General features: G+C 35.3%; 1 protein-coding gene across 1 annotated transcript in view; it reads right to left on the reverse strand.

Moving 5' to 3' along the window:
• Positions 1-18939, reverse strand: part of LOC136033665 (regulation of nuclear pre-mRNA domain-containing protein 1B-like) — a 42597-nt gene that overhangs the window by 12157 nt on the left and 11501 nt on the right. The window contains exons 2-4 of the mRNA XM_065714497.1: positions 13360-13602; positions 9358-9545; positions 5176-5275 (exon numbers count right to left, since the gene is read on the reverse strand). Of these exons, the coding sequence (XP_065570569.1) occupies positions 5176-5275; positions 9358-9545; positions 13360-13602 (531 nt within the window). The remainder of the gene's footprint in view (positions 1-5175; positions 5276-9357; positions 9546-13359; positions 13603-18939) is intronic.

The raw sequence follows: 18939 nt of genomic DNA on the forward strand, positions 1-18939 counted from the left end.
AGAAATATCCATGAATCAAAATTCAGAGCAAATATTGTGTCGTTTACTAGGCTATACTTTCCTCGAGGGGTCAGCCTGATGCGACGATTGCATTCACGGTTCTGATAAGGCAAACTCACGAAAGGGCCATCCTGACGCCACTATGAGGTCACACAAACAGTATTTCCCTTCAAGGGAAAGAACTTATTACGGGAATCTCAAATCATCTCACAACACCGAAACAGCTCCAACTTTTTATACCCAGTCTAACTTCGTCAGCAGACGAATGTACTGGTTTGAACTGTTGGCATGATATCTGCTGCCGTGCATACAGTAACTAATTTACCCTTAGGGAAATATTTAGAAAGGCAAAGCAAAAATTTAAGATATCGGTAATAGTCAGTCTTGACCCGTTCTTAGTCACCACAATTAAAAATACTAATAACACCGGTATAAAACAGCATTGAACGGTCACCAAATCAGGAGTATAGTCAGATAAAACTTATTAAGATTCAAACAATCTTCGGGTACCATAGCTGAAGGTTCATTTTAACATCCCTAGGACACTGAGATCAGAACAACTCCCATGTCCTTTGTTTGAAATAAAATTTGCGAATTTTGAAGAATAAATTTGTTTGAGAGGGCACCAATAAATTTGTTTTATTAATAATAATTTGCTTTCAGAGAAAAGCATAGTTGGCAATATGCTCACTGGCCTCTCGTTCAATGGCTATACTCTTTATTTTTGTACTTTAGATTTTTCCACATTTGACATGTGTATGCCAATAATAAGTTTGGTTTGCTTTTCATAAACTTGAGGTCAACGCTTCTATGATTTTGGACCCATACAATATGTAATTTGCGCTAAAAAAATACGTGAACAGATAAATATTACAACGAATATTTAACTGCTCTTTTCGCGGCTGTAGATTCAGAAGACAATAACATTTCAATTGGGTTCAGTTTTTTTTTCAAACGCAGAACGTAAGTGTTTATCACACAAAGCGGGTATCTGAGTATTTGCAATAAGTAGACCAAGTTTAGATCTATCAGTTTGGTTTAACCAATCCAAAAAGGCAATACGTAAACAAGGTGGAGAAGGCTACAGCTGAATATTATTTTGCCAACATTTAGATCACTTTTAAAGAAATGCGTATTCTGTAGCTCGTACGAATGCTCTTCAGGTCGCATAGATCAATGCTAAATCCTCCTGCAATACTCACAGTTAAAACTTAATTCAATATATTAAATAGTGCAGGATTCAGGACGGACCCTTTTCTAAGACAACAGATAAGCCTAATGGGACCATTAAATAATGATAAGAGCCATCTGACGATGGCTCTGAAACTAAAATGGGTCATCTGAATTCTCAACAGTTTGACGAGTACCATTAATAAAATCTGAGATTTCACTACGAAATCAAAAGCAACTGAAATGTTATACCACCCAGAAATAGGAACAATCCGGGATCATCTACTTTTCTAATAATTATCCTTAGAAGTTTGTGAACAAATACACAACTGAGCTATCGACAAAAGCCAAATTACCAGTAGTCGAACCTCAAAGATCTTGGGAATGAGCAGTAGCTCCAAAATATTTCCCAGGACATCACACGTAGCAATTGGCCCACACCCAGTACATTTGTTTGGGTCTTTAGCGTTTTTAGGTATGTTCAAATGCAATACCATCAAAAACAAAACTGAGGAACTGTGGCCCTATAAACACATATCAGGAACATAGGCGTAAAAATGAACAAAATGAATAGGTGAGCCGCAACGCAAACGATCAGGACAAATACCATCAAGACGCAGTTCTTGTCCTCGTTTAAGCTTTCCTGCAGCGTAGATCATACCCGACTTTGAAATGATAAAATTATTTCGCACTTTATAAATGTTTCTGCTAGAGACCCATTACTATATCGTTCCAATTTCGAGTCTTTTGAACAAAACACTATTAAGTGGTGTTTCACCCATTGATCCTTCAGATTGTATGTAGCTCAAGTCTGAGTGGTAGCTTGGGGCTTCTTAATAAAATCACCATAGCACCTTGAGCTTCTAATGCGCCACTGATGGCGCATAAGGCGTATGATCGACTTTTAGTTGCGGGTCCTAAATATAGATAGCGTTGCTCATTTTCCAAATTTGACAAAGTTCAAACTGCAACTGATTGTAAACCAAGAGAAATGAATAGGTGCATAACCGGAATTAAAGCTTTGAGGCTTCTAGGCCCAAGCGTTTTTGCCGCTCCGTTTATGAGAGATTTTCGGGGAAATCCCAAAAATTGGAGATAGTGGCAGCAATGAACAGAATGCACCTGATGAGCTAAAAGTAATAAAAAAGAGAGGTGATACCGAATTCTCAGCTGCCATTCTTGGGAGACATCTGACCATTTATAAGTAGCCACAATTCCTGTGTTGTTTTAAGATCACTTTTCTAAGGTAAGGCCACACGGCGGCGGAGAGTACCAGGTACTTTGACGATAAAAAACGTCAGTCCAGTTTTGTTAGGAAAAGAATTACTCGGTGTTAATTTATTGCGCCCCCGGGCATTGTGCGCCCCAAGACCCTGGCCTAGTGGGCTTTTTGGTAACTCCAAACCTGAATACGTGGTTATTTTTTAGGGAAGGATCAGTTTTTGTTAGTCACTAATATGTTAATTAGTCAAAAGCTGAATGAACACTATGTCCCTTAGTAAGCTAAATATTATATTACGATCACTTTTTTGAGTCTTTTTTTAAGATAACCTTTCACGCTTTTGCATAGAATTATTGGTATTTAAGAGTTTGACAGAAAAATCTTTTAAAAAAGATGCCGCAATACCTAAGGATGCTGGAAAAACTCTACATTTTCAAAAAACTGCATTTTCAAACTCAGAGTAAAAAGTTTTTTTAGAGCCATGTTTTAGAAATATTTTATTTCTTAACCAAAAACTGATTAATTTCGCTCCACAGTTTAGCCGTGACCATAAGCTTAAGCTTATCTCTGTTTTAAATTAAAGACAAAAACGAAAAATATTATCTAGAAGCATTTTCTTAATCCAGCTTAGTATGCAAAATATAAAAATATGATTAGATTTTTTCCTAGCACACATGCTAGGAGTTTTTTCTTACAAAATTTTGTACAGAGCCCCTTCAAAAATAAAAAAAATGAAAATTATAGATACAGAGGAAAAATCTAATTTCTATAATATAAGAGAAATTTTCTAAATTAGGATCAACAAACAGGTTAAATTTAAACAGGTCAAATTTAGTATAAAGAAAAAAAAGTAAGTATGAAAATTTATGACAAACAAATAGTACTACTAGAACTACTAACAACTTATTGCAGCACAAAGCAAATGGGGCCAACACATCTATGCACACTCTTCCTCCATCCCAGTCAATTACAAGCCTCCCTATCTGCACCTTCATATAAGATTCCGTTTTTATAAAATCTTTCTTTAAAACATCCTCCCACCCCCTGCAGGGACGACCTTCCTGTCCTTTGGCCCTAGACATTTGGCCAACAAGGGCTGTCTTTGGCAACCTGTCATCTTTCATATGTATAACGTGTCCTAGCCATCCCAAAATTTCTCTCATTATAACCCTAGAAAGCGGTATTGAACCACATTACTCGTATTGATTACTGTCTCATATACGGTCAGTGAGCTGGGTACCCAGAAGAACCCACAGGCAATTTCTCTCGAGAACATCTAGCAAATCCTCCTCAGTCTTAGAAAACGCCCAAACTTCAGAACCATACTTGACCACTGTCATCACTGTATTTTGCAATATTCTAATCTTGGTTCGCTGACTTATCTTTCTATTCTTCCGAACTTTTTCAACTGTAAAAAAAGCTCTTAACCTTGGCTATTCTACTTTTAACATCTTCACTGTAACCACCGTCTTTACTAATAATACTACACTGTTAAGGGAAATGAAGCTGTCCACTCGATTAACCTTTTCATGCCAAACATCACCCCTTCTCCTTCACTTATTCCTTGTCTTAGCAGCTTCATTTCCTTAACATTAATTTTTAAACCTATTCTTGCGTTCTGACTCTCGAAAACTTTAAAAATACATTCATTTTGCTAATAATTTCCTCTGGGATGTTTAAATCCTCAGCATGATCTAAGTCTAGGAAAGCTTTACTTGCCCAACATCCGTGTTCTCTCATTACCTTTGCTGTGCTGCTTAGGCCAAAAGGCCATCAGAGCAATTCACGTAAATGGGGAGAGAAAGTAACCCTGTTTAACTCCTGACTTAATAATGAAACCAGCAACTAACTTCATTTTCTACCTTAACCACAGTAATGTTGTTCTCACACATAGCGCTACTCACTTTACTGTATATATCTTATATACCACGCAAGGAAAGGACCTTTTCTATCAGATGAATCAAACGCTTGCTCATCATCTATAAACATGATGACTCGGGCACTTCTCAATATTTATCTAATAGTGAAGATTTGGCTAAAACATCCTCTCTCTTTCCAAAAATCATACTGTCTTTCCCTTAAAACTTAATCAACAAAATCTATAAGGCTAAAAAAGATCACTTAACTAAGTAATTTGCTTACTACCGAATCCAAGCTAATGCCTTTATAATTACCACATTCACTCTTATCACCTTTCTTGTTGGGGCGTTTGATTAAATTTTCCTAAAATCACCAGATACTTCCTATTTTCAAAAACCATTTTCATAATAATCAGTAATTTATCAAGAAATTCATTTACCATACTATCTACATCTGGAGCCTTATCATTTGTTTTAGTCCTTTTAATACTGTCACTAATTCCTAATCAGAAAATGAATCTTTTTACATCCCAGGTGTCACAGACTTTTTCATCCCTTTCCATATCGTTTCCTGTAGCCCTTTTGGGATTGTATTTTTAAAAACAACAATTTCAATTAGAAGATGTCTTAGTTCTTCAGTCTTAAAATACTTTAGATTTTGCTTCACAGTGTTAACTAAAGAGAAAGAACTGTTTACTTGGGACCCTGTACAAATAACCGATTAGTAGGGGCAAATTCTTTTATTTGAGGATGATACAACAACAAAATCTTTGGTTATTTCAGTCACATATACAGTGGCCATGACATATATACATTTATAGTGGAATTCAAGGAAATTCAAGAAAAACATAAATACAGAAAGAATTCTTTTTCCCCAATGCTTACAAATGTCTTTTTTTTCCAAATAAGAAAAGAAGGACTCACCTGTTAAATCTTCAACCGATTTAACTTCTGATATCTCTGGCGGTAGTTTCGAAATACGCTCTCTCACTGCTGCATCACACGAGGCAGCATTTTCTAAATCCTAAAGAAAACAAAATTAAACACATATTTTAACAATGGCAGTCCTTCAGACAAAAGCAATATTTCTAGACTAGTTCCGAAGTTCAAAGATTTATCTTATGTTAAAATCGACAGATTTTGACTTCAGAAACTCCCAGATTGCTGATTCTCCGAATTGGTGTATGCTTCAATTATTATTAGCATTGTTTATGTGTATTGTTTACTTATTGCTTTTGCTTTATTTGCGCAGTATGTGCTTTTATGTGTATTTGATGCTTTATTTTCCTCGATTATTCCACTGGATCACTTTCTATTTTTAGGCAAGTTTGTAACGTGCGTCATAAATAGATAAGAAATAAAACCATTAACAGAGAATTAAAACCGAAAAAAGAAGAAATAACAGCGACCATTGTGATTTGAGCTGATTTTTCATTTTCAAAAGATGAAAAAATGCCAAAATTAATTCTGAATGAACATTCAGAAATCAAAATAAAGCAACAACATTCAAGCAAAATACTCAAAAGATATACTATATTTTGCCTGTATGTGTTTTATATCGTTTCTGATTCTTTATAAATCCTCAGAGAGTGACGTAAGTACTGTGTTTCGATTATAATAAGGTCGCTGAAGTTCATTCTAGGACATACACAGAATTCAGAATCTTTTCGGAAGGGAGGGGAAAGGACAACACGTTTAGAGAAAGCAAGTTTAACATCCGTGGTTAGAAAAACATATTAACACAGACTGTTCATATCCAAATTTTATACCATCATGAAGATAATTTTCGCTCTATTCTCATTTCATGAGTATAAATTACAACTAGTTTAAAATCAGCATTTTCTATTTTCAAATTTAAACAGATGAAAATATAAAAAAACGTGTCTAACATTTTAAGCATAGCAGTGTCACTCTTTGTCTGTCATGGTACATTCGTTTTTGTTTTTTTTACATTTTAATCTGTTTACATTTGAAAATGGAAAGGCAATGTGGTCTAAGAAATTATTTATAGCTTATTTTATTCCTATGTCAACAGCTCTGGCAAGAAAAAGGGTCGCTCTACAGGTCAGGGTGCCTTTCTTTGCTCGGGAGACTAGGAATTTGGCCTCGCAAATACACCTTGATTGCTTCGAGCCTTCGACTCCAAGAAAAAGAAACCTTTTTTTACTCGTAACACCATTACTATTCAGTGATCTTACATTGATTCACCAAAACAGAACCCAATCAGGATGAAAGAGTCCTGCTGCCAAGTCGAGCTTTCTAAAATTGCCCTATCAAGAGACAACTTATAAAACTTGAATATCCTATTCCCATCTAGACGGCTTCAAGATTATTCGATCAAGATTTCATGTGCCTAGCTTGAATAGCTTATTGAGTTTGAGTTAAAAAAAAAATCACCAACAACTAATTTTGCATATATGGAACATTTGAAACTACTTTAAAGCGGATGAATATTTTTAATTACTCCTTTGAAAGGCGATGAAATTGTGAGGACCGATTTATTTCGGAATTTTTCCCACTTGTCTGGTCGTTGTAAAGTCACGGTTGTCGCTCGTTTACAAAAAATAAATATTTTTATAAAAAAGGCCTCTAACAAAAGTAATCAATGAGAGCCAGGTTTCTAAAGAGTTAATCTCATCACCATGATTTCAGAAGGTATGATATTCGATGTTTCTTCAGAAGAAAGGTAAAGCACGTACTTGCATATAACTAGCTAGGCCGACATGTTAAGTTGCTTTTGAAGTGACTGAAAGGCTTTTAAGGACAGTACTAGAGGTTGATATTCTTATTTTGTGAAGAATTTTTCAAAGAAATCAGAGATTTTCTGTGAAGTAAATTGTAACTGATATTTCAAAATTACCGTGTTTTGTGCAATCAAGATAAGATCAACAATGCAACTTCGAAAAAAGTCGCCAGCAAAAATACGTGGTTAAACTTGTCTAACTAAATCCAATATAAGAGTTCGTTTCCAACCCAGGCAGGTTACTTTTCCATCATCATAGAAAAGGCACTAAGTTTCCCACTTGACAGCCAATACATTTTAAAGCCAGGTTGTTCCCTTTCCGTCAAAATAAATACAACATGGCTAACTGATCCAAGCTCCATAATGTGCTTTGAAAGGCAAACTATTATAAAGAGAAGGGAAAGCTAATTCATTTTCTTAGTTATAGTTTTGAAATTACCTGAAACTTGGAAGTTTAAATCCTTACTTTTCTACATTCATACACAAAGGCAACCAAAACCGATCCACAGAGATTGATGAGCAGATTTACAGGTCATTAGCATGGAGGGCTTGTCTAATAAATACAATAAGCCCCCCCCCCCACAATCTGAGAATACCTAGGCCCATTGCAGGTCATAATCATAGTTTTTTTTGTGTGACTAGAAAATATGTACAAATAGCTGTGAAGAAAGTGTAAGAAAGCAATTTCCTCATGCCCTTTGTGGTAATGAGGCGGGATACTAAAAAAAAAACAAAAAAACAACTGTCTATTATCATTCGGTAAGGGATTGACTTAGATAGAGTATAAAGATTTATCGGTTAATGTTGTAAGTGAAGTCACGATCTGAAGGTATTCCTAACACCAAGTTAGTCATTTTTTACTTTTTCTATTAGGTATAGAAAACTTTATATATTAGACTACAGTCTCAGTGTGGATGCAACTTTACACCCCAAAACAAGCATTTATTGTCGATACATAATATTACACATAATAAATATAGTACAAATCCGGGGAAGACCATGTCTTCAAGAGGCATAGAATCAAAAAAAAATATATGCAAATGAAAATTTGGTTGCGTAAGTACATTTTGTATTTTTCAATTTTTGATGTTTTTTTTACAGAGTTGTCTTTACCACACCCTTACCAAAAATTGCTCCATTTGGCCTTGCACAGATTATCCTGCTTAAGACGGAACAAGGTAGAAAAACTTGCTTTGAATCGAACATAAGAGTCTTCGGTCATTATCAGATACTTTTACCCGTAGATCGTATTAATTAAACAGGGTGACAAGCTGAAATTCCGCTAAATGTTTTTCTACCAGAATATTATGAACAACTTTATCAAAAGCATGTTTGTAAATCTGCTGCTATAATATTGAGCCAAGTTTTAATTTAAATTTAAATTTATTACATATTGTGTCCATAACTTGAGAAAAATAGCAGGCGGTCGAAGCATGTATTCTAATTACTTAAGGTCAAAAATGTTGGATTATCTTTTCTTCAAACACTCGGCTAAAAATCTTTCAAAGGGGTCAGAAACCATCCTAATGCTGATTATTACTTTTCTTTTTCAACGGGTGGACAGAATATAATCTCAAACAATCTGGGATATTACAGCGTGGCAAGTTCCCAATAAGTAACCATTGCATTGCAATTCTAAGAAACTCCGCAAAGCAAAGAAGATTATTACTATCAAAGTTTGTTCAACAGTATGCAATCCCATTGCCCAAAAAACCGGAATACAGCATAAACTAGCGTATTTTAATGCTTTTGTCACGTTTTGCTCAAATAAAAGAACAAATTAAGACATGCCGTCCCCGCCAAGAAAAGACTAAAAGGCCAGTTAAAAAAGAGGATGCCAAGATTGCAAATAAATGAATAAATTTATGCGTATAAAATTTGAATAAGCAAAGAAATGAATATAAAGAAAAAAGATAGACAAGGAAGGGCAAAAGATGAAATTAAAAGGGTTATTATAAAAAAAGATTTTTAAGATAATGGAAAGGGATTTATGCATAAGAGAAGGCAAAGGATTTAGCAAAGGAGCACACAGGACTAAGATCAGAGCGATGTACAGAAGAGGGGGTGATGATGCAGAAGAGAGGGTGATAATAATATTTACATCAAAAGACGTAATATTCAAAGATCCAAGATACGATTAAGAGCTAAATATTCTGATTAGCCATATATTGTTCTATTCTTCTAATATTTCTAAGGAAAGGTGTAGGAATGTAGTTACTTAAAAACAATTTACAGGAATAAGAAAATCCCCTTCCTCCGATGAAGAAATCTTTCTTTGGAATGAACTTTATAAAGCTCCCTTAATATCAACAAAGAAGATTAATGATTGTAACGCGTGCGGCAGAGTTTAGTATAGTCATTACCTGTAAGGCTTTAAGTAGTTCATCTGTCTCAGGTGGATCTGATGGAGGGATCCTTGGAGATAGGGTCAAGTGTATCTCCTTGGTTCCATCGGGTCTTTCGATTACCTCAGTTTCTGAATGTCGCTTTTCTCTACTCTCTCTTGGTTTCTTTGTGACGGGCTCAAGAGATGCGTCGGAGTCACTTGCATCTGTAAGAAAAAGTCTATTTAGGGGCGAAGGTTAAAAAAGATAAATAAAAACAGCGAAAATTTTACATGGTAAAATTGACTTAGAATATAATTAAAATATGAGCTTCCGATGCATGAATTCAAATCAATTATAACATGAAACGTATAGCATGAAATAAAAATAACATGAAACAACAAAGATATAAAACAAAACTCCTTCTTACATAATCCGTAGGTTCATAAACACACTTAAACTTTTTACCTTTTTTTCCGAATCTTAGCTCACTTTTCGAACCTACAATAATAATTCTTCCGCCCGTGATGTGACAAGGAAAGGGGGGAGGATAAATAAAATTAATTTACATTGTGGTGACGAAATAAAATTAATTTTGTGTAAACTTCAGAATTTCTTCTTATCTCCTTTCTGTATATCGGGTGGTTTTATCTTGTGGTACGTCACTCTAGGTTAGGGGTTTAGTTGTTGATGGTTGACAAGTGAAAAGTTGCTTTCATCTTTTGTTCTCCATTTATTTTCTCTAAGTTGTCTTGCAGTTTAGAATATTTTCTTTCTGTTGGTTTGTTGTCCATCCCATCTTGTATTTCTTGGCTACTGTACCCTAAAGATGTAATTTTTTTGCTTTCATTGTTAGTTGAGTTATTGGTTTATTTAGAACTGAAAACAGGCAGGGTTGTATAGTGACTTTTCCTAGGTTTTTAATAGTATGGGGGGGGGGGGGTAAATTTAAACCTGAAACAAATGAATCTTATTTGACTTGTTACACTGAAACGAAAACAGAATTAGCGTTTTTTTCAAAATCCAAAATTACTATCATATTTTTATAGTGCTTGTTGTTTATGCTTAAGGATTTTGGAAGTGAAAGACGCAAACCTCAAGGAAAACACAAAGAAACAAAAGAAAACTCAAAAATACATCAAAAGCAAACAAGGACAAACAATTCTTTATCAAAATCCAAGACACAAATATACAGGTAGTACTTCCATGGTCCAGTGTCTCGAAGAAAAAGACTCAAAATGTTTGGCTAAAAACCAGAAATTCGTAATTCCAATAGAACTTTTACTGAACAAACAAAATACAGGCATAATCTTAGAATCAACTAAGATTTTGAAGTGATGGTTCTTTCAAGTTATTTTCTATCTGAAACCAAAATTCAACAAAAAATAGGCAAAATCATTATGGAAAAATAGATACTATAAAAACCACAACAAGGTTGAAAACCATTGCACAAAACCTATGGGGATGGGAAATTTCTGATTGCACATTCAAATTCATTATTAGACCTTAGACCCACCTGTGCCTGCAGATGCAACGAAAGGGAGGAGCCACCTATCTTCCCGCAGGTTTGCTGCTGCCAGTATTTCCTCTAACTGAAACTAAATTGAAGTCTTCAAGTTTCGCAGATCGGCGTTGTACGTTCGGCAAATGGTACTTCTGGGTCTGCTTCTGTAACATGTAGCCGATGGCTGTCAATGGAGCACTGCATTCAGACACCAGGGATCGACCATATGTAGTACAAGGCCAAGGTATATTCGTCAGCGAACTTTTATGACATCTATCACAAGAGGCCGACGCATCTTGTCGCGGGTGGATTGCTTGGTTATCCTTTGCTGCCAGTAAATGTTGAGAATTCTTCAGAGACATGTGTTTTCCAAAGCAAGAATTCTCTTCGCCTTTTCTTGGTTCAAACACAGGCTTCGGCGACGTAAAACAAAACTGGCATGCCGTTGTTACCAAACAATCCCGATTTCAGTAGTACACAGAAACTTGGGACGGCCAAATTTTCTGTAGTCAATTAAAGGCTCAACTGGATCGACCAATTCTTGTGAATACTTCTTTTGTGATAGATCCTGTGTTTTCAGTTGTACTTCCTAGGTATCTGTAATGGACGGCTTGTTCTAACTGTTGGTCTCCACAAGCGATGCTCAGGAGTTCAGGGGCAAAACTTTTTAATAGAGGTAAAAATAAACGTTCTTGTGAAAAAAAGGGTTCCCCAGTGTAATTTTTCTAGCAAAACACGTACTCTATTAGCTGAAAAAAATATTTTGAACAATTTTCGGCATTTGTTTAACTGTTGCTGCTTCCGACTCTTTAATGCTCAAGAGAGAAAAAGGGAATCAATAAGCAGAAACTACATTTAAGGAGTAACATTCAAAACTTGTCAAAACAAAATTGAAATTTTTTTAAAGCTTTTAATACTATTTTCAAGTATGTTAAAACTAATTACAAAGTAAATATTCATTAAGTAAGTTGTTATTCTTTAAATGTGTAAAGATATGCAGCACTTTCTGGTAGTAGGAGAAGACGGACGGTCCCATTAAACTGGATGCAGTCAAGGGTCAAATGGGCAACGATTTCAAGCCTGGAGTGCTTGAATTCTTCTAGTTTGATTTCAAATCCGGAGCCCGGATCAGCGGCCGTGTCGTCTAGACATACTAATGGGCTCAAAATCGGATTTGATTGTGTTTATCTAAGATCTTGACTGGCCTCCGTGCCTTTTTCCAGCTAGGGAATGGTTTGCAGCGAAATATCCTTGAAAAAAGGAGTTAACATGTCCGAAACAGGAGTGGCCAAAGCAAGAGAGATGGCAGCCGCAAATGATGATTTTCAGGTCAAATTCGTGTCAGCAACGTTGCAATCTTATTTCATTTAAGACTCGGTTGAACAAGATTGTAGTGGAGCAGGAACAAAGAGAAGGACAAAAATTAAACACATCAATAAAAAGAAATGCTTAAAAGTTAAAACGCAATAATAAGAAAAAGTTATTATTGGAGAAAAACGTAGCCTATTTAGTATCGCTTTTACCACAAAATTCTTGACCACGCTTTGACTGGATTCGTAATTCCAAATTTTTCGAGACGCGAATTTCGGTGCCACTTAGGAATAAACAATACAAACTTTGTGTATCGAAAATAGCATTGTTGGTTTTATCGCTTTCACTCTCGGCAAGTAGATTAGACGCACCGGCGAAGTAAATAACACGAGGTTGGCAGTCTGAACGATAATTCGAACAAATGATTTCCTAGAATATCGCCCCGGTTCGGAAAAAAAGACGCATAAGCAAGTTTAATGATGGCGGTTTTGTGCTTCACAATGGTTTGCCAGGTTTTGTCAGAGTTTCTGAAACCATTCAGCCCAGGTATGACACAACAGAAACTGAATGATTTCAAAAGGTAATACTCTCACTTCTAGCCGCGTCGAAAGTTAGAGATCCATACTTATCTATATTGACAGAAAGTCTGATAGATCGAAATTCCCTTTGCAGCCTATTCAGGTCATCTTGCAAGTCTGCCTTCGATCTGCAGAGAAGGAGAACCTCATCAGCGTAAGCTATGAAACATAAGTCGTTACCAGAAGCAGAAGAGATAATGCAACGTGGTTAAGACTCCTAGAGATTGCATGTTTGAAAACGACCGGACTAAGAACGCTGCCTTGTCCCATGCCTCTTTTGATTTTAATTGATTCTGAAATTGTGCCTTTTCATTTGGCAGATAATATCGAATTCACGCATCAAAATTTTATAGCTTTCACAATATTCATACTTGAGCCAGTGTGCGATAGAGTGTCAAAAGATTACGTGTGAGTGATAAAGTTTCCGATAAATCAACGGTGCACATGTAAAGAGCACATGCACAAGTAACTTTTTCCTCTCCGAATCCATAAGCACACTTTCTATAAGTCTAGGGCACCTTTTTGGGATCCGAGCTGGTTATCTCCAAAAATTTCAGTTTCTAAAACGAGAAAGATAGCCTATTCAAATACTTCACTCAAGATGCAGGATAAACTGATAGATCTGTAAGATACAATAAAAACTATTACCTAAAGCATTTCGAAGCTCCTGAATAAATGCAGAGGAGTACACATGCCTTTGTTCCCATACATTGACAACTTTGTTAAGGCTTTTGAATAGTTTCTCGTCTCCCTTATAAATTGACAAATGCTTATAAACTGGAACTAACACTTTCTGGAACTCTGTTCCAAATTCTGTGCCTTTCTTTCGGCTAGTTTGTATTACATCATTGGCTAAATAGACGAAGACCAGCTTCCTGGAGCTATCAGGTGCTAAAAATAAATTCAAATTATATTATGTTAATGATGGGGAAACGTCAGAGAATATTTCGACATGGACGTTACAAATAATGTCAAGCATAGAAATGAATTTCATTACTCAAGAAGATGATGCCTATTGGATTAAAAGGCACTGTGGTAATATTTAGGAGCAAACAATGTATTTTAAGAACAGTGTGAGGATCCACGGGCCAGATTAAATTAATTATTATTAATTGTCTGAATGATCAGACCCCTTTCGTCCTGAGTTTTTATAAATGATGAACAAGCATTTTGTTGAGCAAACAGAAACAGTTTACTGGAAATGTTATTCTCATTTAGTATACTAGATACACGTGGTTGAGTGATTGATGTATTCTACAAGAGTAATATTGCTACTGCTAAAGTAGGACGCAAAGTTAGAAGCAGGTTTGGCATGAAATTAGGAGCTAAGCCGTTTTTTTTTTAATTCATTCCACATCATATGGATAATCTTGATGATTATTGTTTTAAGAAACATAGCAACAACATGATATTAAATGGGAAGATAAGACTCTATTTGATTTAGATTATGCAGATGATGGAGTGTTGTCGGTAAAAACGTGGAAGAAGCTTTTGAATATTGAAATTTGTGCGAATTAAGGAAGCGTGAGTAGGTTCGAAAGTTAATTCTAAGAATGCTACACTGCTTAAACTAGAAAAAAAAAGACAGGGAAGAAAAGCTTTCGTCAGACGCCAAAAAACTGATAGAGTGGATAATTTCTCTCACCTTGATAGTCATATTAGTGAACAGGGGGGACGCATTAAAAGCATAAAAAGCAGAGTAGTGAGGGTACAAGGCATTTCTTCGAAGTTGGAAAAACTCAAGTAGATTGGAGAAGTAGAAAGATGCCTTACAACTATTAGGGTTTGATTGATAAAACCAACGTATAATGACACATGTTAAGCTTGATTTTGAAATTTCAGGGCTTCAAGAGTTAAAGAAAATGTACTAGCTATTTTTTTTTCAGAGCAATTAGCAGTTTCGATGCTGATTTTATATGTATTTAATGAGCTGAATTTAAATGGGACATTAATTTTTGGCTAGGAGCTCAGTTTTTTGAATTTGAGAATATATTGCGACGTAAGACATACGTTGGCCTACATGTCCATGCTGGCAAACCAAAAAGAAGGTCATCCCTGAATAAAATGGCAGAATGTCGTAAGGAGAAATTTAAGGGAAATCGGAACTTCTTTGGATGGTGTAAAGAGGAAGGCTTTGAATAGATTGGGATGGAGAAGGAGCGTGCGTAGCTGTAGATGGCTTGGTGCTGTAGTGATTTATTAGCAATAACACTAACAGTAGAAGTAGTAAGACACACTAATGTGAATGAAAAATAAAAAACAATTGGAATAAATAATCAATTAATTTTAACCCATTGTTTTTATCTTAAAGACAATAAACAAAACGAAAAACCATAAAAATCAATGTGAAAACTAAAGTAACGATCATATGTTCATCTTTAAAGGTTATTAATACAAGAACAACTACTTGACATTTTGGAAACTTCTTTTGTATGACACTCTCGAATTTACTTTGTTGGAGCATTCTCTTTTCATGCTCCAGCAAATATCTGCCACCATATGAGTATCCCATCTCCCTTGGTAGCGGTCTCCCAGTCTTTACGTCTTTTACCTTGTTCACAAGGTCACCAATTGGTTGATAAGATCAGCATCTGTGATCTTTCTTCTGGTAAAAAGAAAACAAGAAAATTACACATTTTTATAGAGAGGAGATTGACAAATCTACAAAAGATGCTGAATCTGATGAATTGACTTTCATTAAGATTGCTTGGATTTTTGGGAGTCTTCCCCCTTCTTCAAAAATCAGGCAGTTTTCTTATGCTTGTAGCTTTAATTTGGTATCATTAAACTTAATTAATTTTAAATATTTGGAACAACCATAAAAGACCGATTCTTTCAGTACCGTACAGTAATTGTTACCAAAATGTCTTTTTCTAAGTGTCTTTGCAACTATTAGGCTGAGTTAGTCCTTATTTACAGTTCATTACCACAAATAGTTCGTAGCACTAACCAGACTTAGTACAGGTTGGCAAGTCTTAGTAGCAAGAAACACTGTTAGATAGCAACACCAGTTAGAAGCAAGCATTGTTTTTGGCTTTATACTGTAATTAATTTAAAACACTTTTTCCACAAAACAAGTATTTTAAAGAAAAGTAAAGAGCTCCATTAAGCCACAAATGAGCGGAAACAAAGTCAAATAATCTTCCAAGTGTAAAACAACCACAAATCTCTATCAACAAATAAATTCAACTAAATAAAACAGAAATTACAATAAATACCCGATTCAAACTCATGGATTATCAGTTTAATTTACATATTCTAATGTTTATTCTAATAGTTTTGATAATTCTCTATTTATGAAAGTAAAAAAGTGAAAACATTTAAAACACGCTTCGTTTTCAGTAAAGCACAAATTACCTTTCACATATTTCCTTTCGTGAGATGATCTTCCCCTTTAAGCCTACTCTGAAAGTTCCAACTTAATAACCAAATCAATTCTTGAAATACGCTATTTTTACAATTTACACACACATAGCGTCTTTTAATTTAGCTCGAATTTCCCTTCAGTACTGTAAATAGATTGGTCTGGAAATAGTAGTGGTGGTAGTTGTAGTAGTATTGGTAGCATGCAAATATTGCCATTTTGATCATATCCCTTCTCATTTTCCGAAATAAAATACTCAGTTAATCCAGTGTTACGCCCTTTTGACAATCCTTACACACATAAAGTGTTTTGATGTAGTTCAAAAGATTCTCTGAAAGGCTCACCTGAATGCCTCTCGTCTTCTTGGAAAGTATAATTCAAACATACACACCTTTCTCAATAACATATACTGTAAGCAAACAATGAACAAATAGCCTAGCTTACAGCCCTTGCCCTAAGGATTGTAGGGAGGTTAACATCCCCAAATACATAATTACTTGACCGTCCGAAAAGGCTGAACAAAATACATCTCTTAAAATTTAGACTGGATATATTTTGGGGAATGATGGGCTTGGGGGGTGCTGATTCCACTCCATTCACTTTTGACTCTTAAAAAGTGCACTAAAACTTAGGACTTCAAATAAAAAGAGCTCCATCCAATCCAAAGCTTATAAGACCACCCGTTCCCGAAAAACCTCTATGCCCTGGGGCACAACTTACAACCCTTGACCATGAGCTCTGGGATTGTGTCCACCCTAAAGACATTGCTAAAAGATTTTTAAGCTATTGATAACAATTGAATGCGTTTTAAGAAAAGAGGAGGTCAGGGAGGAGGGCTAGTTGCTCTCTTAAAAGGGAACTAAAACTGTACATTTAAAATTAAATGCGCCTCTTCTAAAGTTCACACGACCACCCCTTCCATAAAAACCTTATATGCCCCAGGGGCATAACTTACAACCCATACCACCAGACTGTGGGAGATTCTGTCCAACCAAAGGCCTTGAAAAGAAGGTAAATTTTGAAATTTCAATTGGGGGGAATATTCTAAGGGGAAACCCTATTTCGTCATTCTTTGCTAGAGGATTTAATGACAATTTATTAATTATTCACGTTTTATAGGATACCCCCCCGCAAAAAATTCCCCCAATAGGGTAATCCCCCACACGCAATATTGAGCAGTTAGAGATAGAATAAAAAAGACAACTCTGAATATTGATCAGATAGGCACTTTAACAACACACATAGCCACTACTCTTTTCTTCAACATCGTTAATCACAATGTAGTTTAACGGCGATTTCCTCAAGACAAGGGTCTTATTAATTTTCTTCAAAATACGAGTTGTGCGAGTTATAAATATACGAAAATATACTCTGATATATTATATATATATATATATATATATATATATATATATATATATATATATATATATATATATATATATATATATATATATATATATATATATATAACCGATTTCTCTGATATTTTGATTTTTTAGACAAAAATTGGTCTTTTATGGCATAAAATGGTAGTAAACAACTCTCCGCGTTTTTCAAGATAAGGCTGGCTTAGAACCTGTTGTTTTAAGCTTTAGACTGAAAAATCAATTCCTCCAATATTTGGATCCTGTTTGGACAAAAATTGGTCTTTAATGGCACGAAATGGCAGTAAACGCACAACCGCAGAATTCTGTCAAGATATGGATGGCTTAAAGCCTCTTGTTTTTTAGAGCTTTAGATAATGAAGAATGTATTTATCTGATATTTTGATCCTGTTGAGACAAAAATTTTTCTTTTATAGGACAAAACGTCAGTAAATTCTTATGCGGTGAGTCTTGAGACAGAGTTGCTCAAAACCTCTTCTTTTAACGCTTTAGACAATGGAAAATCGATTTCTCCGATATTTTGATCTTGTTTCGGAATAAGTTTACCTTTTATAGCACAAAATCGCAGTAAACACCCCTCTGCGATGGTCTGTCAAGATAGGAATGCCTTAAAACCTTTTGTTTTTTAAAATTCTAGACTGTGAAAAATGGATTTCTCTGATATTTTAATTTCTCTTAAACGAAAATTGGTCTTTTTATGGCATAAAATGGCAGTAAACACCCTTCCGTGCTGTTTTTCAAGATAGGGCTGGCTTAAAACCTCTTGTTTTATCAATGTCACTGATATTTGGATCCTGTTTGGGCGAAAATTGGTCTTTTATGGTACCAAATGGCAGTAAACGCACTTCCGCAGAGTTCTGTCAAGATATGGCTGGCTTAGAGACTCTTGTTTTTTAAAACTTTAGAATATGAAGAATCTATTTATCTGATATTTTGATCCTGTCGAGGCAAAAGTTGGTCTTTTATAGGACAAAATGTCAGTAAATGCCCTCTGCGGTGGTCTCTTGAGACAGGGTGGCTCAAAACCTCTTCTTTTAACGCATTAAACAATGAAAAATCGATTTCTCCAATATTTTGATCTTTTATGGGAATAAATTGACCTTTTTTAGCACAAAATCGCAGTAAACACCCCTCTGGGGTGGTCTGTCAACATAGGGTGTCTTAAAACCTATAGTTTTAAAGCTTTAGACTAAGAAAAACAGATTTCTCTGATGTTTTGATTCTGTTTGGGCAAAATTGGTCTTTTATTGCGCAAGATGACAGTAAACATCCCTCCATTTTCCGGGGGAGTGAGACTGGAATCTAACACCCAAAAAGCTACTCTAAATAAATAATTTCCATGAAACACTTTAAAGTTAAGAGGAGAGGGACTGAAATCTAACACCCTATAAGCTATCGTAAATAAATAACTTCCACAAAACAGTTTAAAGTAAAGGTGAGAGATCTTACAGGAATTTTTTCGAGGGGATTGGGACT

This window comes from Artemia franciscana, chromosome 12 (genome assembly GCF_032884065.1).
Source record: "Artemia franciscana chromosome 12, ASM3288406v1, whole genome shotgun sequence".
Lineage (NCBI taxonomy): Eukaryota > Metazoa > Arthropoda > Branchiopoda > Anostraca > Artemiidae > Artemia > Artemia franciscana.